At 38.7% G+C, this 23083-nt stretch overlaps 1 protein-coding gene across 3 annotated transcripts in view; it reads left to right on the forward strand.

Annotated features, from left to right (window-relative positions):
* The window catches only part of rnf44 (ring finger protein 44), a 48075-nt gene that overhangs the window by 19469 nt on the left and 5523 nt on the right, over positions 1 to 23083 (forward strand). For 2 of the 3 annotated variants that reach the window (XM_056472441.1, XM_056472439.1), the window contains exons 3-8: positions 2646 to 2865; positions 6729 to 6896; positions 9949 to 10146; positions 17344 to 17505; positions 20236 to 20351; positions 20444 to 20531. In XM_056472441.1, the coding sequence (XP_056328416.1) occupies positions 2646 to 2865; positions 6729 to 6896; positions 9949 to 10146; positions 17344 to 17505; positions 20236 to 20351; positions 20444 to 20531 (952 nt within the window). The remainder of the gene's footprint in view (positions 1 to 2645; positions 2866 to 6728; positions 6897 to 9948; positions 10147 to 17343; positions 17506 to 20235; positions 20352 to 20443; positions 20532 to 23083) is intronic. The other variant, XM_056472440.1, reaches the window with a different exon arrangement.

Raw genomic sequence — 23083 nt, forward strand, 5'->3', positions numbered from 1 at the left:
AATGTACACAGTTTTTTATTAAACAAATGTGTGTGAATAGTGTTGTTTGTTCCACAATTATTATCAAGTGTTCATGAGATCTAATGAAAAGATGAAAGTTTTCAATCTTTTTAACCACATAAGCTTGCCACCCAAAGCTAATACAAGACAAGCTTCTGTGGTTACAAATATCAATTATTTATAGGTATTTAGATATTAGAAACGTGTATAGCTATATAGATGTTTCATATTTAATTGGTTGAAAGAATTATTTAATTAACTGAAGAGGTTTCTCCTAGAGTAATTAGATTCTTCACATGATCACAATTGTATGTGGCTTTTCTTTTAATGTTCGTATATGTGTATTTTTATATAGACTGACTATTATCAAGTCAAAATTGGTCAATTATTTAGAATATTTAATTGAGAAAAGATATTTGTATGATGAAAGTGAAATGTAAATAGCCAGTATTATTAAAGTCCTAATAACTCTAACTAATTAACAAGTAACTAATAGCTTTTAACTGTTAAAATAATTTTATATATATATATATATAGGCAATGTCTGTCTGTGTTTATAATGAAATGTATATTCCAGTACTGCTATATATAATATGGCATTTAAACAGTTAAGTAAACGTTTGGATTAATAAACCAAGTAATGTCCTTTTTTTTTAAAGTAGCATCATTTGGACTCTCTAAATTCATTTCAAGAGTTCACACTTAGCTGATGATTGATTATAAAGCTTGTTTGACATGCTGTAATGGGAGAGAGCCCTGAGCTCATAAGATCCTCGAGCCCGGGGCTCCCTCCCGTTGCAAGGTGAGAGGGGAGTTTGAGCTCAGGTGGATCTCGAGAACTCCCCTGCATTAGTAGCTAATGAACAGATAGTGATTGCTCTTAAGAGTTAACTACTTACTAGGAGCATGTCTATGGTGCTGATCTGGATTAGTCAATTAACTTAAGTTGCATGTTTTTGGACGGTGGGAGGAAACCGGGGGAAACCCACGTGAGCACGGGGAGAAAGTGCAAACTCCACACAGAAATGTCTGCTGGTTTGGTAAAGCCTGGAACCAGAGACGTTCTTGCTGTGAGGCAACAGTGCTAAGCACTGGGCCACCGTGTCATCCATCTAGGAAGGAGGAGGAGTAGGGGTGGAAGGGGGGATTCTTCAAAACAAAGATAGCGGTGGTACGTAACCCAGGGTATTTGTAGTGGCTTAGGAGTCGTCTGATTGGTGCATTGAGAATTGGATAATGCGGATCCAGCCGCTAGCAATCATAAGCACATGATCCTCTCGAAATTAGTTTATAAATCAACTTCACGTAGTCGAGCCAAAAATATACAGACAGCTTCAACATTTCTCACATTATCACAGTTTATTAGCTGTAGTTTTTAAAATCGTGAAGTAAGCATCTTCGTTTAAAACATCTTTAATCTTGATAATGTCAGATAACACTGATAAAGCTTCAGTATGTATTAAGTACAATCTACAAACAATAATTCAAACAGCTGTTGGTATGGCCATATTTACACAACTATCAACACTTGATCCTTGATGTCATCCTGCACTAGTAATGCATTCATGTGTTGCTTTTGCTCTGTTCATGCTTTGAGATTGTGTTGATTGCGTCGTATTGTGTGAATATTTAGTTATTACTGTTAGTTGACATCGCGTTGATAGTGTTTACTGCGTTGATTGTGTTAACACATCGATAATGCGTTGAAAATGTGCTGATAAAGAGTTTATAATGTGTTTGTTGCTCTGTTAAAGCTTTAATATTGTGTTGATTGCGTTGATATTGAGTAAATAATTAGTTGATAATGCGTTAACGTATGTTGCAGTGATTATGTTGATATTGCATTAATAATGTTGATGTGTTGATATTGGATATTGCATTGATATTATGTATTATCTTGATGTGCTCCAAGTGTATTGATAATGTTGATATTGCATTGATAATGTGTATTGTGTTGATATTGCATTAATATCTAGCATTGGTATTGCATTCATATAGCATTGATACTGCATTGATATGTCATTGATATTGCATTGATATTGCATCGATATAGCATTCATATTGCATTCATATAGCATTGATACTGCATTGATATTGCATTCATGTAGCATTGATATTGCATTGGTATTGTATTCATATAGCATTGATACTGCATTGATATTGCATTCATGTAGCATTGATATTGCACTGGTATTGTATTCATATAACATTGGTATTGCATTGGTATTGCATTCATATAGCATTGATATTGCATTCATGTAGCATTGATATTGCATTGATGTAGCATTGATATTACACTGATATGGCATTGATATTGCATTGATGTACCATTGCTATTTCATTCATGTAGCATAGATCTACCATTGACATTGCATTGATACAGCATTGATATTGCATTCATGTAGCATTGATATTACACTGATATACCATTGACATTGCATTGATACAGCATTGATATTGCATTCATATAGCATTGATATTGCATTCATATAGCATTGATATTGCATTCATATTGGATCGATATTGCATTCATATTGCATTGATATAGCATTGATATTGCATTCATATTACATTGTTATTGCTTAGATATTGCATTGACAAAGCATTGATGTTGATTATTGCTCTGTGTCGCTGATGTGTGCCAGTCCTCCAGTGCGCCATCAGTGGGGCCAGCGAGATCGACCTGCGCTTCACACTTCCCTTCACCAGGATGAGAACTTCCACCACGCAGTCTTCTCCCAGCATCAGCAGGTTCCTTTAGATGAGTCCAGGCAGTACAGCCATAGCGGTGCCGCTCCACGCATGCTGCACACTGCCAACCAGCCTCCTCAACAGAACTCCATCATGGTGGATCTACACGAGCAGGTACCACCGCAAACACTGACACTGAGGTGCTGCACACTGAACAACACTGGACATTACTTTAAGCAATTGAAGGTAATAGCTCATCTATTGGTTTTAGATTTGAAAAGATCATCTGACCCTCATAATAATAATAATGCATTTTATTAAAGGCACCTTTCTGGACACTCAAGGTCACCATGCATGATGACAAGGACAGTCAGTTCAGATAGCTGGCAGCTAGCTCTCTGCAACTCTCACATGGTCGCCCACTAAAGCTAAGCAGGGCTGTGCATGGTCAGTACCTGGATGGGAGACCACATGGGAAAGCTAGGTTGCTGCCAGAAGGGGTGTTAGTGAGGCCAGCAGGTCTCAGCCAGAGGTCTGTTTGGGTCCTAACGCCCCAGTATATTGATGTGGTCTTTCAGATGAGACGTTAAACCGAGGTCCTGACTCTCTGTGGTCTTTCAAAATCCCAGGATGTTCGAAAAAGAGTAGGGGTTTAACCCCGGTATCCTGGCTCTGTTCATTATGGCCTCCTAACAATCAGCATACCATAACTGGCTTCATCACTCTGTCTTCTCTCAACCAATCAGTGAAGTGGGGGAACTATGACGTCACCTTTTAGGCTAATCAGCAGCTAGCATAAAACTGGCTCCCTCAATAAAATCCCCATAGGATTTTCCCATAGGCTTTTCGAAGATTGCAAATAATAATCTCTGTGTTCAAACACAGTTCATTACACTCACACGTTTTGTCCAGCCGGATAATCCTCACACGAAAATACAACTGAACACTTTTGGATCTTAAATGCTAACGCAAGAACTGAAAAGCTAACATTTGACTATAAACGGACTACAGTGCTTTCGGGGCGCTCGCCTGTGACGTCAGCTCCACCCTGCTACAGACAACTTTTCTATCTTATTTTTTTAGAAATAATGTCCATGACAAAGTTAATCTCTCGGTTTATTATATTATAATCCACGCTATATATTATAAACAAATAAATATGCAAATACACATAAACCTATGTGCCTTTTGGATCGTTTATACTTGGGAAATACTTCTGTTTTACTTTGCGGTTGTTTTAAAAGTTTTAAAACTGTATGTGTAAATGTGCCTACAAAGTATTATCATAAGACACATTTAAATAAGTGTATACAGCCCGCTTACATTAACAGACGACAGAAATGAGGCATGAGGAGCAAGTCTATCAAATGCCTGCAAGTTCCATCATGGACACAGAACAACATTCAGTATTTTTTATGTCACGAAATACAGCGAAAAGCAGCGCATACAGTCACATCTGCTATACATTAAGGAGGAGTGTAAATACTGCAGTTATGACAGAGTTAAATGTGTTCAGATGAAGAAAAAACAGACGAAAAATCACTTGATCACGTTAAAATAACAGGTAATATGTGTGTATTTTTACACATTTATTGACACGATTGCATCACTGAGAGCAGGAAAGAGACAGGCTGCACTGGTAAGCTGTATCCCCATATCTTTAATTAAAATAAATGATCAACAAATTATTCTGTCTTGACAGTGTTTAACATTTGAAGGCATTATCTACACACAATATGAATTCCCAATTAGAAAAATACAACAAACTATAATATACTATTTATGAAAATACTTAAATAACAGACAAATCCAAATGCCCGAAACACAAGTGAGCTGCGCTCCAGATGAGTTCAGCTCGATGGCGTATAATGTCTCCGACACCGACTATAGTTCCATTTAGCAACTTGATAGCAACCGTCTTTTTAAAGAAGCGTAATCGATTTAAAAACTCAAGAGTGTGATGTAACTGATGCGTTTTATGTCGTAGAATAAAATGTGAAAGTATACTGAGTTTGTGTCAGCCACGAACCTTATTTAAGCGATATAACTAAAATCCCATTGAAAAAAAACACTGACTTTGGGGCGAGGGAAATGGAACTGCTAAAATGCTAACTCGCTTCCGGGTTTTTGCATACAAATTGACGTCATAGTTCCTCCACCCTATAGGTTTGGCGAAATATGGCTGTCGTCACATCATCTAGGTTGATGCTGCACACTAGTGGTGAATGAGGAGATTCCCCTCAAAATGTTTAAAGGGCTTTGACCGTTTTCAGACATTTATTACTTCTAGTCATTTCTCCAATAGGTGGCTAAATCAGAAGTTCTAAAACAAATCGCAAAACCGAGTGACCTTCTGCATTAGAATAAGGTCAATAGTCTAAGAACAAAAACAAACAAATAAAGATTAAAATTACTTTTAATATTTAAAGACTTTTACACTTAAACAAAACTGTTACTTTTTAAGCTTATGTATCATGATGTTTGATTTTCCTTTTTTGTTTGTTTTATTTTCACATATTAAGTTCTTTATTAACATATTTATTTGTATACTTATTAAATGCCAAAATACACCCAATTGTAGTCTAAGACAACAACAAAAATTAATCATAAGAAATTAGAAAAGCGTTCTTTTAATCGTTTTAAACGTGTTGCGACTTGAACAAAATAATTAATTAATTAATAATCGCTTTTTTAAATAATAATAATAATAATAATAATAATTGCTTACATTTATATAGCACTTTTCTGAACACTCAAACTACTTGCTCTACAAACAAGTGTGTTCATGACTATACATAACAATAAGCATAATATAATAGGAAAATATCAGTTGGCAAAATCAAGCAGCAGAACGAGCTGTTTTTAACATCTAGAAATCAATGGAAGTGAATAAGAAAAAAATGAGATGTCTGTCGCACGTGAAGAATAATTGTGCATAATTGTGATAAAATGACACGTCTTTCTCAGCAGGGTTAAGTTGGTTTTGTTTTGGATAAAAAAAAAAGAAAAGAAGCACTTTTCTGACGGTCCCTTACTAAGAGCTCTGCTCAGAGCGAGCTCTCTCTGGCTTAGCTGCAGACACAGCGCCAAAGCTCAGTTTGATTTTCTTAGTTGCCCCTCTAAAGGTAAACGAGCTAATGCTAACTTATCATGCTTGTCAAGCTGGATAACGAGTAAAACATCAGCACCAGAGACTTGACGGTCCTCACTTCAAAACAGAACAGAAGTAGGAGCTGTTGAGCTCCCTTCCTCCTCATCCCTGTCTATGAGGCGCCAAATTCTGTATCAGTGCGCGAGAGAGACCGTGTTCACTCCGCTCCCCGCTGAACTAAAGTGTTTTTTAGTAATCAAACGACCCCGTGTCGGACGACACAAAGAATCAATTATGAAATTCGTTGCCAACGCTTTTAGTAATCGATTTTTAGTGATTTAATCAGTTCGTTGTTGCAGCCCTACTAATATCTTTCAGGCTGCAGTCACTACTATATTTTTTCATGTCTATGGGGATTGGCTGAGTAGATCACAGTGATTCCTGTCCAATCAAATCGCACATAGAAAGTAAATCGCATCATACTGAAGACATGGGCACTTTATAAATGCAGCAAACCATCTTGAAGGGTTAAAAGTGTCCAAGAAGATGTCTAAAATCCTTACTTGCAATGACGAGAGACTGTTTATATGCAGGTTACTGATGAGGAGATGACGGATGTTTACTGTATGATGACTGAAATCACCTTAGACAATAACTAAATGCACTACAGAATGTTACGTTTACACACACACACACACACACACACACACACACACACACACACAAAATGCATGTAAACACTTCAACCTTCCACAGTGTAATACTCACTACTCTTGAGTACTTTCAGAAGGGCTACTTTTAACTCATACTATGAGTAATATTTACCTACTCTATTTGTACTACATTTTTGGGCAAGTAATGCTACTTTTACTTGAGTCTGATTTTTCAGTACTCTTTCCACCACTGTGAGTAACCTGAATGTTTTTCTCTTGTGTCGTCCTTCAAGATGCATCAAGGATCAGTTCCGATCTCTTACACTGTTACCACGGTGACGACCCACGGGTTTCCCATCCACACCGGGCAACCAATCCCAGCCTGCAATGCTCAGCAGCTCCCAGCATGCTCGGTAATGTTCAGCGGACAGCTCTCTCTGCTCTGCTGCCTTCCTCCTCCAGTGAGTTTGAAAAGGAAGAGCTGGATGTCAGTCAAGTTTGTGTAGAGCGCGCTAAACATGTCCCATCGCTCCAGCTTTACTGTAGCTGATGTAGATGTACTGTGTGTGTGTGTGTGTGTGTGTGTGTGTGTGTGTGTGTGTGTGTGTGTCCTTGCAGCTGGAGAGATCCTGAGATTATCATGTTGTTCTGTACATCCCGCTCATGCTTTACACATTTAGCATATTCAGTAGAATCAATGCATTGCGAATACAGGAATTATTCTGCAACAATTTTCCGAATGCAGTGCAGTTGTAAGCTTAGTTTTTAACAGCAGATGGCGCTGTATGCTTTACAGACAGTGGCACAGAAATAAGCCCAACAGGTTTATCAGCTATTGTATGAAAGTGAAACCACCGGCTGGGTGTACATTATACCACTTATTACCCATCTACTTGCCACAATAATAAACGAAATTAGAGCACCGTCTAACATGTTAAAATCTAGCCTGGAGAGCCATCTGACATTAAAAAGTAGATTATTGTGCTGTCTGCTGTCAAAACTAGCCTATTGTGCCATCTGCAGTTTAAAAACTTGCCTAGAACACCATCTGATGGTAACAACTAGCCTAGAGTGCCATCTGATGGTAACAACTAACCTAGAGTGACATCTGCTGTTTAAAAACTAGCCTAGAGCACCATCTGCTGTTTAAAAACTAGCCTAGAGCACCATCTGCTGTTTAAAAACGAGCCTAGAGCACCAGTTGCTGTTTAAAAACTAGCCTAGAGCGCCATCTGATGGTTAAAAACTAGCCTAGAGCGCCATCTGATGGTAACAACTAGCCTAGAGCGCCATCTGCTGTTTAAAAACGAGCCTAGAGCGCCATCTGCTGTTTAAAAACGAGCCTAGAGCGCCATCTGCTGTTTAAAAACGAGCCTAGAGCGCCATCTGCTGTTTAAAAACGAGCCTAGAGCGCCATCTGCTGTTCAAAAACGAGCCTAGAGCGCCATCTGCTGTTTAAAAACTAGCCTAGAGCACCATCTGCTGTTTAAATACGAGCCTAGAGCGCCAGTTGCTGTTTAAAAACTAGCCTAGAGCGCCATCTGATGGTTTAAAAACTAGCCTAGAGCGCCATCTGATGGTAACAACTAGCCTAGAGCGCCATCTGCTGTTTAAAAACTTGCCTAGAACACCATCTGATGGTAACAACTAGCCTAGAGTGCTATCTGATGGTAACAACTAGCCTAGAGTGACGTCTGCTGTTTAAAAACGAGCCTAGAGCACCAGTTGCTGTTTAAAAACTAGCCTAGAGCGCCATCTGATGGTTTAAAAACTAGCCTAGAGCGTCATCTGCTGTTTAAAAACTAGCCTAGAGCGCCATCTGCTGTTTATGATCTTGCGTAGAGCGCCATCTATTTAAAAATTAGCCTAAAGCGCCATCTGATGGTTAAAAACTAGCTTAGAGCGCCATCTGCTGTTTATAAACTAGCCTAGAGCACCATCTTCTGTTTAAAAACTAGCCTAGAGTGCCAGTTGCCGTTTAAAAACTAGCCTAGAGTGCCATCTGCTGTTTAAAAACTAGCCTAGAGCACCATCTGCTGTTTAAAAACTACCCTAGAGCGCCATCTGCTGTTTAAAAACTAGCCTAGAGCACCATCTGCTGTTTAAAAACTAGCCTAGAGCACCATCTGCAGTTTAAAAACTAGCCTAGAGCACCATCTGCTGTTTAAAAACTAGCCTAGAGCACCATCTGCTGTTCATAAACTGGCCTAGAGCACCATCTGGCGTTTAAAAACTGGCCTAGAGCGCCATCTGCTGTTTAAAAACTGGCCTAGAGCGCCATCTGCTGTGTAAAAACTGGCCTAGAGCGCCATCTACTGTTTAAAAACTGGCCTAGAGTGCCATCTGCTGTTTAAAAACTAGCCTAGAGCGACATCTGATGGTTAAAATCTAGCCTAAAGTGACATCTGCTATTTAAAAACTAGCATAGAGCGCCATTTGCTGTTTAAAAACTAGCCTATAGCACCATCTGCTGTTTAAAAATAAGCCTAGAGTGCCATCTGCTGTTGAAAAACTAGCCTAGAGCGCCATCTGATGGTAAAAACTAGCCAGGAGCGACATCTGATGGTGAAAACTAGCCTAGACCGCCATCTGCTGTTAAAAACTAGCCTAGAGCGCCATCCGATAGTAACAACTAGCATAGAGCGCCATCTGCTGTTAAAAACTAGCATAGAGCGCCATCAGATGGTTAAAACTAGCCAGGAGCGACATCTGATGGTAAAAACTAGCCTAGACCGCCATCTGCTGTTAAAAACTAGCCTAGAGCGCCATCCGATAGTAACAACTAGCCTAGAGCGCCATCTGCTGTTAAAAACTAGCCTAGAGCGCCATCAGATGGTAAAAACTAGCCAGGACTGACATCTGATAGTAAAAACTAGCCCCTAATATACAGCTGCATTCACTATGTGCGTTTCATGTGGCGTCTCTGGAATGATTAATGATCTGCTATGATGCAACTTCAGAGGGACAGCGTGCAACAGCCTTCATGTTTGTTTGCATCGTCGCTGCAGATGCTTCAGATCGCTCTCATGGATAGTGAAGGTGTGCTTTCTGCTAGTTTAATCATCTGCTCCAGTCATCGCTTCATTTGTGTCCACATTCCCACATCTGTATTTTTTTATGTGGCAATAATGATGTACAGATGAGTGTGTGGCGTATTGTGCAGGGGACATACAGTGTCTTCAGTCTGCATTAAGTGCACTGGATAAAGTAAAAGTGTGTGTGTATGTGTATATATCTACACAACACTACAATTCATATATATGAAAGCTTATTTCTAACATATAAATGAAGGTTTATTTTTGCATTGTATAAATTGTGTATACATGCATCCCGTTTTCCCAGTATTATGCAGGATTGCTCATCATCAAGCGTAATGCTTTTGAACTAATATATTGGATTGTTACACAGTGCAAAAGTGAGATCTTTGTCTCTTTCTCAGCGTTATTTGAAATGGACTGTGTCTTGAAAGTGTGTTTATGTTTATTTCTGTGTTCTCCCTATGTGTGTGTGCAGCTCATTCAGGCCTGCACCATGCAGCATCTGCCGGTGTCCTATCAGGCTTTCCCTCCGCTGATCTCCAGTGAGCATTTCATCCTGCACCCCAGTCCTGCAGTGGCGCCGCACCAGCCTCCACCTCACCCTCCTCATCCTCCTCCTCATCTGCCGCCGATCAACCAGTTCGTCCCCATTCAGCCGCAGCACCCGCGCATGGTGAGTCTCTATTAACACACACAAACAACACTATTCCTGAACGCTTTTCGGTTCGCGCATGGTGCATTATCCTGCTGGAAGTAGCCATCAGAAGATGGACATGGTCAGCAACAATACTCAGGTAGGCTGTGGTGTTGACACGATGCTCAATTGGGACTAATAGACCCAAAGAAAATCTCCCCCACACCATTACACCACAACCATCAGTCTGAACCAATGCTACAAGGCAGGATGGATCCATGCTTTCATGTTGTTGATGCCAAATTCTGACCCGACCATCCGAATGTGTCAGCAGAAATGGAGACTCATCAGACCAGGCAACATTTCTCCAAATTTCTATTGTCCAGTTTTGGTGAGCCTGTGTGAATTGTAGCCTCAGCTTCACTGCATATTTCCTCTGTTTCAGACCATTCTCTGTAAACCCTAGAGATGGTTGTGCATGAAAATCCCAGTAGATCAGCAGTTTCTGAAATACTCAGACCAGCCTGTCTGGCATCAACAACCATGCCACGTTCAAAGTCACCTAAATCCCCTTTTTTCTCCATTCTGATGCTCAGTTTGAACAGCAGCAGATCGTCTTGACCATGTCTACATGCCTAAATGCATTGAGTTGCTGCCGTGTGATTGGCTGATTAGAAATTTGAGTTACAAGCAGTTGAACAGGTGTACCTAATAAAGTGGCCTGTGTGCGTATATATATTATGGCTGTCAAAATTAGCACGTTAACACATGCGATTAATTTGAAATATTTAACGCGTAAAAAATGTACGAAATTTTTTTTCAATTTCCTATTGTGGCCGACGTGTTCAATGTGCAAAGAAATATGGATAAGACGAAGGAAGGACTTTTAGAGGGAAAGTTTCAGTATAAAACAATTAATGTCGCATCACCAGGCTATCCTGCGTTTCCTCCAGAGTTTCGGGTGTTTCATTTTTAATCTTTCGACTTTAACTGCAGTCATTCAGCAACATATTGCTCATGCATCGTGACAATTATTGGATGAAAACATGAAGTAAGGAGTGCTGGAAGAGTGCTGTTTTAATGGAATTGATACCGCATGGCGAACGGAAAGGAAAAACCTCCGCATTTCGTGACTGGCGATCCTTTAAGGTAATCAAAAATCGCTGTTTACATGGTAAACTCTTTATCAGAGTATTATCTTAGTCATAAAATCTGAGTTTTGGTGTCCATGTAAATGTGCTCAGATGATGTCACAACCTGTCAAAGACTGCCCATTCCTCTGCCTTTAAGTTGATTCCATAAGCCCTCAAATATGTCATTAAGTTTGACGTGTTTCCCCCTTCATACAACTTTTGTTAAGGGTCTGCTTCACGTTGCTGTGTCAGAATCCTTGTGAAATACAGCCATACTTTAGAACGCTTAGTTTAAGCAAATTTCATGAACGCAGTCGTGCTTGTTGATGAATCGTTGAGGAGTTTTAAGAGTCGCTCACCAGGTGCGCTGTACTGCGCGCGTTGTCTGTGTGTGTGTGTGCGTGTGCGTTTCCTAGCAACAAGAGCAAACGCTTGACATCGCTGACTGTGTCCAAAATCTCTTGAAGGCAGTCTATATGTATTCTAGAGTCTTTGCGGTGTCCGTATCCCTCAAATCTGTTTACAATTAAATGTTTAGAGATGGTGTGACCAAAGTTCCTGTAAGTCTATATAGTCTTTGGTATGTGCCTTGATGTACCCCTTGGCCACACTGTCCCCCGATAATGTCAATAGACTGGACTGTCTTAGCAACTGCCTAAATGTTAAGAAGGACTACGCAAAATTGTTTCTACTTTATAATTAATGTTCTCAACTCACAATACAACTTTACAATGAGTACAAATGTTTGTATTAATTCATTCATTTTCTTTTCGGCTCAGTCCCTTTATTAATCTGGGGTTGCCACAGCGGAATGAACCGCCAACTTATCCAGCACGTTTTTACGCAGCGGATGCCCTTCCAGCTGCAACCAATCTCTGTGAAACACCCATTCACACTCACTCATTCACATTCATACACTACAGACAATTTAGTCTACCCAATTCACCTGTACCACATGTCTTTGGACTTGTGGGGGAAACCGGAGCACCCGGAGGAAACCTACACGAACGGAGGGAGAACATGCAAACTCCACACGGAAATGCCAACTGACCCAGCTGAGGCTTGAACCAGCAAGCTTTTTGCTGTGAGGCGACAGCACAACCTACTGCGTTGCCCTGTTTGTATTGAATACTTTATTATTATTATGATTTTCCATATTTGCAATGCCAGTAATTTGGGGTTTTTTGTAGTCCACTTAGAATGCAACATGGAAATCATTATTGTTTGTTATTGGCGTTGATTGTTTTGAAATTGTGTTTTCATTTCTGTAATAAATACGGTGTTACATGATTAATCATGATTAATTTAAAAAAGTGTGATTAATTAGTTAATTTTTTAATCAATTGACAGCCCTAATATATATATACATGCATTAAATACATTTTAAAATGTTTATATATGGTCTTACAATAATAATAATAATGTAAAAACATTGAACTGATCTATTATCTATCAAATAAATGTAGGTTTCAGTGCATCACTGGTTTATTATTGCAATTTATTATTCCCAGTGTTGAGTGCATTGCATTACAGTATTACTATGTGTAAAAGGATTACTGAGTAATTACAAAAGCAATCCTATTATAATCTACAGAAAACGATTAGCCTCGAGTGATGGATTATTGCCTACAGCTGATTGTACTTATAATAACACTACCGTCTGTAGAGCAATGTTAGAGTGAGATGATTCTTTCTAAAATGGTGTATAATTTTATTTTATTAAATAGGGCTTCTCATGCTTCCTCTTGATTTTCTTCTAGCCAGTATTTGAGTCAGTATACAGCCGATGTGTGTGTTCAGTTGTCATGCAGCTCTGTGCTAATTTAGCCTCCTTGAACACTTGGAGATGCACCTAATAATAGTGCACGTTTATCTAGGTTAACATCAGCGCAGGCCGCCATATAAAGCGGCCAATGTTTGTTTGAGTTCAGTGCATGATGTATATATATTGCAGTTTTTGGTTATTATACGGTAATATGAGAAATAAAAAATTGTGATTTATTTTTGTTCATATTGATAGTTTTCATATGTCCTCACATCGTTTGGGGAATGCCCCCTCTAGCGGGCAAAACACTGCTATCTCCTGTTGACCGCCGAGTTATAATTGTTGTGCAATAAGATGTAGGGCTCTATTTTGACGATCCATGCGCAAAGCAAATGCAAAAGCATTAAGGCCGTGTCAGAATCCACTTTTGCTATTTAAAGGACAGAAAAATCCGCTTTGAGCCATGGCGCATGGTCTAACAGGGTTGAGCTTATTCTCTTGATGAGTTATGGGTGTGTTTTGAGAATAAACCAATCAGAGTCTCATCTCCCATTCCCTTTAAGAGTGCATTTGCTATTTACATGACGGACTTTGTAAGTGTAAAAACTGAATGCTTCACTAGTGCGAAAACAGTTAGACAGAGCATCTGCAGCGTGAGGATGAGCGATGAGCCCCCTCATTATTTACTTTCGCTTTCACTCTTGTGGATAGGGAAATGTGTTGTACACACAGATATCTATTAGCATGTAAATAATTAATTTTGTTTGTTAAGCGCAAAGATTTGCTTCAAAACTATTTCTAGATTCAGGTCTAATTTCCAGCAAACAAGTAAATGAACAATAATAATGAAGTGTGCTCAAAAAACTGAGTTATATCCAAACACACATGCTGTTCCCCATATGGTCTAAAACCTGACAGGTGGACAAATCTAAGCTTGTTTTTAATAAAACAAATATAAATATGCAGATAATAAATAATACTAATAATAATAATAACATTATACAAAAGCAAATTGTTATGAATAAACTGAAAAAGCCCCCCTGAGATGAAGGCAGTGGATTTTATATTTATGTAGGCTAGAAAATAATATTGTTTGTAATATTTTAATCCTTTAATTCTTTTTCATTTGTAAAGATATTTGCGTATTGCTGTACACCATGTGTGTATTAAGCAATGTTTAAGCGAGGCTCACAACTAACGCGCTCTGCGCTGGACTATAGACCAGCTTTGATCTGGTCTATTGAATCGTCTATTTAAGTTGCTCAAAATAGCAATGCGCCTCAACACGCCTCCTTTTTTAAACCAGAACGCCTATGGGCACACATATGAGCACAAATGCATTTGCTATTTAAACAGCGCGGTGCAAAACGTCAAAACGACTCCTGCGCCGAGCTGAAACTAACAAATAACAATTGCGTCACGCCGCATTGTGCAGGGTGTATGATAGGGCCCGTAGTGTTATTAACTGACGTGAAACACTAAATTCCTTCATAGAAAGAACAAGCAGAAAGGAGAAATTAATGGATTTGTGACTAATATTATCATCGTTGACCCATAACAGTATATGCTACCAATAACTGTCAGTACTTTTGTGTGCTTTTTATACAGTGGCTATTCTAATTTGCAGGTTAAATGCGATTAAAGAATAAACGTCAAAGTATAAACAGCAGAACAAATAGATTTTCACTACAGGCAAATATTCATTAAGCAAAACGAAAACAATATAATATCCACAAAATAAAGGTAAACATCACTGAATTCATGTATCATGTTTATTTATATAGCGCTGTTCACAATGTAGATTGTGTCAGAGCAGCTTAACATAGTTCTAGTAAAGAGTTGAAGTTCAGTTCAGTGTGGTTTAAGTTTCACTGCTGAAAGTACAAACACTGAAGAGCAACTCCACCGAAGCGCAGCTTCACAATCCGAGCAAGCTAGTGGTGACAATGGCGAGGGGAAAAAACTTCACCAATTGACAAAGTGAAGGGAACAAATAAACCCTCAAGAGAAACTAGGCTCTGTCGGGCACGACCATTATTCTTCTGGCCAAACTTCCTGTGTGGAGCTGCAGTCTAGGTGCTGGAGAACGCTGGATGTCCATTGTGATGAAGCTGCAGGTGTGAGTAGGGCTCTGGCGGGAGGTCAGGCTGGCCCACAGGATCAATATGAGGACTCTCATGCACTCCTCCATGACCACCACAGTATCAGCTCGGGATACTGCCTGGTCCAGGATTATGGATGCGCCTTGGGGTCATCTTTTCACAGGTCTTGGATCGCATCAAAGGCGCTGCATTGTCTCTTGGGGCCTCGGGATGAGTATCCCCAGGTGGAAATAGAGAATAAAGAGAATAATTAGCGTAGCTGCTGTTTATAGTGTATTTAAATGAGTGAGTGTTATAAATGAAAATAGCAGTTATATAAACAAACATGTAAAGCATATGAAGGTTTCTAACGCAATGTCTGGTGTATTAAGGAGGAGGTTGTCAAGCCTGTGAGAACTGTGAGAGTGTGTCTGAGCCTCGGACGTTATCAGGAAGGCTATTCCAGAGTTTAGGAGCTATAAATGAGAAGGCTCGACCTCCTTTACTCGACTTTGCTATTCTAGGTACTACCAGAAGCCCTGAGTTTTGAGATCTTAAAGAGCGAGTTGGATTGTAGCGAGACAGATGTTTGGTTAGATAAACAGGAGCTAGATTATTTAAAGCTTTATAGGTCAAAAGATAATATTTTATAATCAATATGAAACTTTTGCTTTGACAGGGACATGAGGGTTTTAAATGACTGAAAAATGGCTGCAGGTGCAGAATATGGATTGCAAGTGCCCACAGATTACAGTTTGTGATCATATCTTTCATTTTATTTTGTTGATGTGATCCAAATATTCGTCACCTAAAACAGACGGAAATATGTGTTATATATAGCATATATATATATATATATATAATATAGCGTTTCTGTGTTGATCTCAGTGTACCTGCCATTACGGCCCCTTTGTTTGCCCGCTAGGTTTTTGCACAGGTCACACAGTTGAAAACTATCAATTGGACACAGATGGGAATATGTTGCACATGATTTTGTTTATCGTATCTGTTCTAAGCCTCTTCCAAATGCAGATTTTAATGGGATAAATAGGTGTCTAAATTGACATCACTTCTATCTCAGCTGATGATTGCATTAAAACCCCATTTTGCACCTTTAGTATGAATGAGAATGGAGCGTCATTATAATTAATTGATGTTTGGTGTAAAAGAAAAATTTACAAAAGTCCATTTTCAATTTGAGGGTCAATCATTGCACGATGGTTAACAGTGTTGGAGAACATTATACATTACTTATTTTACATTACTTTATCAATTGTACTTTAAATATGGAGCACATTTAAAACCGCCAGAAGACTGAGCAAAGTGTTTTCATATCAACGTCATAAAAAACGAGACAAAACAAGAGGAGAAAAGACCAAATAGAAACACAAATAGCACATAAAAGCTTTCAAAATAGCATTTCTAATAAGTCAAGGAGGGCAACACAGTGGCGCAGTGGGTAGTGCTGTCGCCTCACATCAAGAAGGTCGCTGGTTCGAGCCTCGGCTGGGTCAGTTGGCGTTTCTATGTGGAGTTTGCATGTTGTCCCTGTGTTGGCGTGGGTTTCCTACGGGTGCTTCAGTTTTCCCCACAGTTCAAACACATGCACTATAGGGGAATTGAATAAGCTAAATTGGCTATAGTGTATGTGCGTGAATGAGTGTATGGGTGTTTCCCAGTGATGGCTTGGCAATTTTTTGTGACTATTTAATCTCTAATTTATTTTAGTTTTAAATAGTTTTTTTTTTCTGTATTTACTCATCTATTTCTATATTTTACCTGAAATTAATGTTTTTAATATTTGCTTATGCTTGAGTTGCATGTTATGTAGGAAAATGCTCTACAAATTAAAAACGTATTATTAATGTATTAATAAATGTATTGTTGCCCAGTACTGGCATCCACTGTGTAAAACATATGCTGGATAAGTTGGCGGTTCATTCTGCAGTGGTGACCCCTGATGAATAAAGAGACTAAGCCTTAAATGATAATGAATAATAAATGTATTGTTAAATGATGAGTTAATTTATGTGCTGTTATTGTTCATGATATTTTTGTAGTATATTTGGACTAACTCATGGCACAATATTAGTCAACCTTGCCTCTGATTGTGTTTCTGGAAGCACATGGTACATTCATCCTGATAAATTTTAAATAAACATGTAGAAAAAAAAAAAAAAAAACCGCATAATAATAGAGAGTCTTGTGTTTTCCTCGTGGTCTGAAGTTGTGTTTGTGTGTGTGTGTGTTTGCTCAGCCTCTGCAGAGGGTGGAGAATGAAGTGGATCTGCGAGGAGACCAGCATCCGTTAGGAACGTTCTCTTATCCTCCAGCCCATCATCCACCAGCACTGACGCCCTCCGTCCCCCTGCAGTACCTCCCGCAGGAGACCCTCCACCAGGAGCTGCCCTACCCAGTGGTGAGATCTGCACACATCACTTTAGTTCGGTTGACCGTATTAGTACCCATACGTTAGGTTATCTATCTATGTGTCGGTCTGTCCATCATTCCATCTATCTATCTATCTATCTATCTATCTATCTATCTATCTATCTATCTATCTATCTATCTATCTATCTATCTATCTATCTATCTGTCTATCTGTCTATCTGTCTATCTATCTATCGTTCTATCGTTCTATCGTTCTATCTATCTTCTATCGTTCTATCTATCTATCTATCTATCTATCTATCTATCTATCTATCTATCTATCTATCTATCTATCTATCTATCTATCTATCTATCTATCTATCTATCTATCTATCTATCTATCTATCTGTCTGTCTGTCTGTCTGTCTGTCTGTCTATCTGTCTATCTGTCTATCTATCGTTCTATCGTTCTATCTATCTATCTATCTATCTATCTATCTATCTATCTATCTATCTATCTATCTATCTATCTATCTGTCTATCTGTCTATCTATCTATCTATCGTTCTATCTATATATCTATATATATCTATCTATCGTTCTATCTATCTATCTATCTATCTATCTATCTATCTATCTATCTATCTATCTATCTATCTATCTATCTATCGTTCTATCTATCTATCTATCTATCGTTCTATCTATCATTCTATCGTTCTATCTATCGTTCTATCTAACTACTGTTCTATCATTCTATCTGTCTATAATTTTATCTATATCTCGTTCTGTCTGTCTGTCTGTCTGTCTGTCTGTCTGTCTATCTATCCATTGTTCTATCTATCTATCTATCTATCTATCTATCTATCTATCTATATCTATCTATCTATCTATCTATCTATCTATCTATCTATCTATCTATCTATCTATCTATCTATCTATCTATCTATCTATCTATCTATCTATCTATCTATCTATCTATCTATCTATCTATCTATCTATCATTTTATCTATCATTTTATCTATCTATCTCTATCTATATCTCGTTCTGTCTATCTATCTATCTATCTATCTATCTATTTATCTATCTATCTATCTATCTATCTATCTATCTATCTATATCTATCTATCTATCTATCTATCTATCTATCTATCTATCTATCTATCTATCTATCTATCTATCTATCTATCTATCTATCTATCTATCTATCTATCTATCTATCGTTCTATCTATCTATCGTTCTATCTATCTATCGTTCTATCTATCTATCTATCGTTCTATCTATCTATCGTTCTATCTATCGTTCTATCTATCTATCTATCTATCTATCTATCTATCGTTCTATCTATCTACCGTTCTATCGTTCTATCTGTCTGTCTATAATTTTATCTATCTATATCTCGTTCTGTCTGTCTGTCTGTCTATCTATCCATTGTTCTATCTATTTATCTATCTATCTATCTATCTATCTATCTATCTATCTATCTATCTATCTATCTATCTATCTATCTATCTATCTATCTATCTATCTATCTATATCTCGTTCTGTCTGTCTGTCTGTCTGTCTGTCTGTCTGTCTATCTATCTATCTATCTATCTATCTATCTATCTATCATTTTATCTATCTATATCTCGTTCTGTCTGTCTGTATATCTATATGTCGGTCTGTCCATCATTCCATCCAACTATATCTATCTATCTATCTATCTATCTGTCTGTCTGTCTGTCTATCTATCTATCTATAATTTTATCTATCTATATCTCGTTCTGTCTGTCTGTCTGTCTGTATATCTATATGTCGGTCTGTCCATCATTCCATCCAACTATATCTATCTATCTGTCTGTCTGTAATTTTATCTATCTATCTATCTATCTATCTATCTATCTATCTATCTATCTATCTATCTATCTATCTATCTATCTATCTATCTATCTATCTATCTATCTATCTATCTATCTATCTATCTATCTATCGTTCTATCGTTCTATCGTTCTATCTGTCGTTCTATCTATTGCCCTCTATCTCGTTCTGTCTCTCTCTCTCTCCATCCATCCATCCATCCATCCTACGCTAATGAATTAATAATTAATGCTGAAAATTTTCTTTATCACGGGTTAATGCAGCTGTTTTTAAGTTTTATTTTTTTTAACTCTGCTGTTCACTGGGTTTAAATGCACATGCCAGACAGCCACAGGTCTAAAATGTTTCGATTTTTTTTTTTTGCAGCAGAAATTGTCAGTTGATAAAAGCAATTACAACAAAGCATATAATCTCAGACACACAGGTTCCCACAGAAAGCTTATTAAAACAACTGCAGAAGGAACAAAGCTATTTCTGTAATGCGTTGTCCTGCTAATATGCCTCTGAAAGCGGATAAGCCATAAGATCTGCCTACTATAGTCAACATGCAGCACTGCAATCACTGTAATCAGGTCAACACTCATCGCAATCGGCAGCATTTGCATAAGCAGGTAATCACCTTATACAAAAAAAAATGTCTAGTCATGTAAAAGAAGTGGTTGCCAGATTGGGGTTGGGACCAGGGTGAGAAATACACATTGACAATCAGGAGTCAACAACTTTGGTGATGTTAGTTTTGTGTAATACATGTGATCACAGACAGTTTCTTTATATAATCAACACTTGTGTGTGTATTGCCTCTTCTTGTTGAATCATTGAATGCCTCCTCAATTGTACGTTGCTTTGGACAAAAGCGTCTGTATCTGTTAATGTAATTGTGCATTTTGTCCTGATGTGTTGTGCATGTGTGTGTTTCCTCAGCCATATCCACACATGCTGCCGAGGCGTATAACGGGACAGAGGTATCGGTTACAGCAGCCTCTGCCTCCGCCGCCGCCTCCACCGCCGTATTACCCCGGCTTCCTACCATACTTCCTGTGAGAATCCTTAACATGCACATCAGAACATTTCTACACTGGTCAATGTCAAAGATTAATTCTAAAGCATTTGTTTGTGCCCTGTTGAACAGCTCGATGCTTCCTGTGCCTCCAACTGCTGTGGGTCCTGCTATCAGTCTGGATCTGGATGTAGACGATGTGGAGATGGAGAACTATGAGGTAAATGGAGGCCAGCCATAATTTTTGATGATTCTTACCTAAATTTGACGGTCAGCACAATATTTCCTTCTTGGAATACATGAGCATATTATACATCAAAACAAAGAATCAAGCATCTGCTTAAATCATGATTGGATATATATATATATATATATGTGTGTGTGTGTGTGTGTGTGTGTGTGTGTGTGTGTGTGTGTGTGTGTTTTAGGCCCACTTGAATGCAGATATTTTTGACAAGACTAAAAGTACTGAATTTTCAAGAAATATAGAATATAATAAACACACATACATGCATAAATATACACTCACTTTATTAGGTACACCTTACTAGTACCAGGTTGGACCCCCTTTTGCCTTCAGAACTGCTTTAATCCTTCATTAATCCTTCATCCTCAATCCTTTGATTCAACAAGGTACTGGGAATATTCCTCAGAGATTTTGCTCCATATTGACATGATAGCATCACACAGTTGCTGCAGATTTGTCGGCTGCACATCCATGATGCGACTCTCCCGTTCCACCACATCCCAAAGGTGCTCAATTGGATTGAGCTCTGATGACTGTGGAGGCCATTTGAGTACAGTGAACTCATTGTCATGTTCAAGAAACCAGTCTGAGATGATTCACGCTTTATGACATGGTGCATTATCCTGCTTGAAGTAGCCATCAGAAGATGGAGACACTGTGGTCATAAAGGGATGGACATGGTCAGCAACAATACTCAGGTAGGCTGTGGTGTTGACACGATGCTCAGTTGGTACTAATGGACCCAACGTGTGCCAAGAAAATTTCCCCCACACCATTACACCACCAGCCTGAACCAATGATACAAGGCAGGATGGATCCATGCTTTCATGTTTTTGAGGCCAAATTCTAACCCGACCATCTGAATGTGGCAGCAGAAATGGAGACTCATTAGACCAGGCAACGTTTCTCCAATCTTCTATTGTCCAGTTTTGGTGAGCCTGTGTGAATTGTAGCCTCAGTTTCCTGTTCTTAGCTGACAGGAGCGGCACCCGGTGTGGTCTTCTGCTGCTGTAGCCCATCTGCCTCAAGGTTGGACGTGTTGTGTGTTCAGAGATGCTCTTCTGCAGACCTCAGTTGTAACGAGTGCTTATTTGAGTTACTGTTGTCTTTCTATCAGCTGGAACCAGTCTGGCCATTCTCCTCTGACCTCTGGCATCAACAAGGCATTTGTGCCCACAGAACTGCCGCTCACTGGATATTTTCTCTTTTTCAGACCATTCTCTGTAAAGCCTAGAGATGGTTGTGCGTGAAAATCCCAGTAGATCAGCAGTTTCTGAAATACTCAGACCAGCCCGTCTGGCACCAACAACCATGCCACGTTAAATCTCCTTTCTTCCCCATTCTGATGCTCACTTTGAACGGCAGCAGATCGTCTTGACCATGTCTACATGCATAAATGCATTGAGTTGCTTCCATGTGATCGGCTGAGTAGAAATTTGGGTGTACCTAATAAAGTGGCCGGTGAGTGTATTTGTGTATATGTTTTACACATACAAACATGCACATTTGATTCCATTCCTGCTTGTCAGCTAGCACAAATATGATCAAAATAATGTAGTTTACATTTATCAAGCAGCAGAAGTGGTTTTGTTTTAATAAAAATGAATGGAAGTGAAGGAGATTAGACGTCCTGACATATTTGAGCTACAATGGCTGCTCTGAATAATGAAAATTAGGGTGGACAGGTCATGCAAATCAACTGTTTAGTCAGTGAAAATCAGGGAAAAGTCAAGCAAATTTGACATGCGGTTAAAGTGGAAATCCTAGATAAGAGACTCCAAAACAAAATGATAAACCTAGCACAATAGGTGCAATTTATAGTGGATATACTATGCAAAAATGTTTATAAGGGGTTTAACACAGTTGTGTGGCAGCAGTTTGTGAATAAGTCCAGCCTCTAATGGTAAAATTGTCTTGTTTATAAGCAGACTTGATCAAAACAGTCTGCAGAAACACTTTGATTGACATTCTCCCTGTGTACGTGTCATCAGAGGGGGAAAGCCCCGCCCACTAGTGCCCATCTCTCCCTCATTAGCATAAACAGCAGACCTGAGTGAGAAGCAGCCGTCTGTCCATTAGCCATCAGTGTTTGAGCTGCTGAAGATAATGTCAGCATAGACTAAGAGGATTATAGATGTGGAGTTTTAGATGAAGCACAAATGAACAGCGACAGGAGTCTCCATAGACTGACTGAAGCGTGAAGCACACACTGACCAACGACAACATGCAGACCTGACTCACACTGATAATGCTAGTCCTGTTTTGAATCTGCCACCATGCTGACACACTAGCATTTGTAGCTCCACCCTCTTCTGAAAAGAGCACAATCTCATTTGAATTTAAAGCGACAGTCACCAAAACACCACAATTAGCATCGAAGCCTAAAAAGGGTCAGTTTTAGAGAGTTATAAAACATTATCTGTGTAATATTTTGAGCTGAAACAACACACACTCACTCTAGCCACATCTAATTTTACACTTTGTAAATAGGTTTCTATTTTCTACAAATAAAATCTTATACATGC

This window comes from Danio aesculapii, chromosome 14 (assembly GCF_903798145.1).
Source record: "Danio aesculapii chromosome 14, fDanAes4.1, whole genome shotgun sequence".
Lineage (NCBI taxonomy): Eukaryota > Metazoa > Chordata > Actinopteri > Cypriniformes > Danionidae > Danio > Danio aesculapii.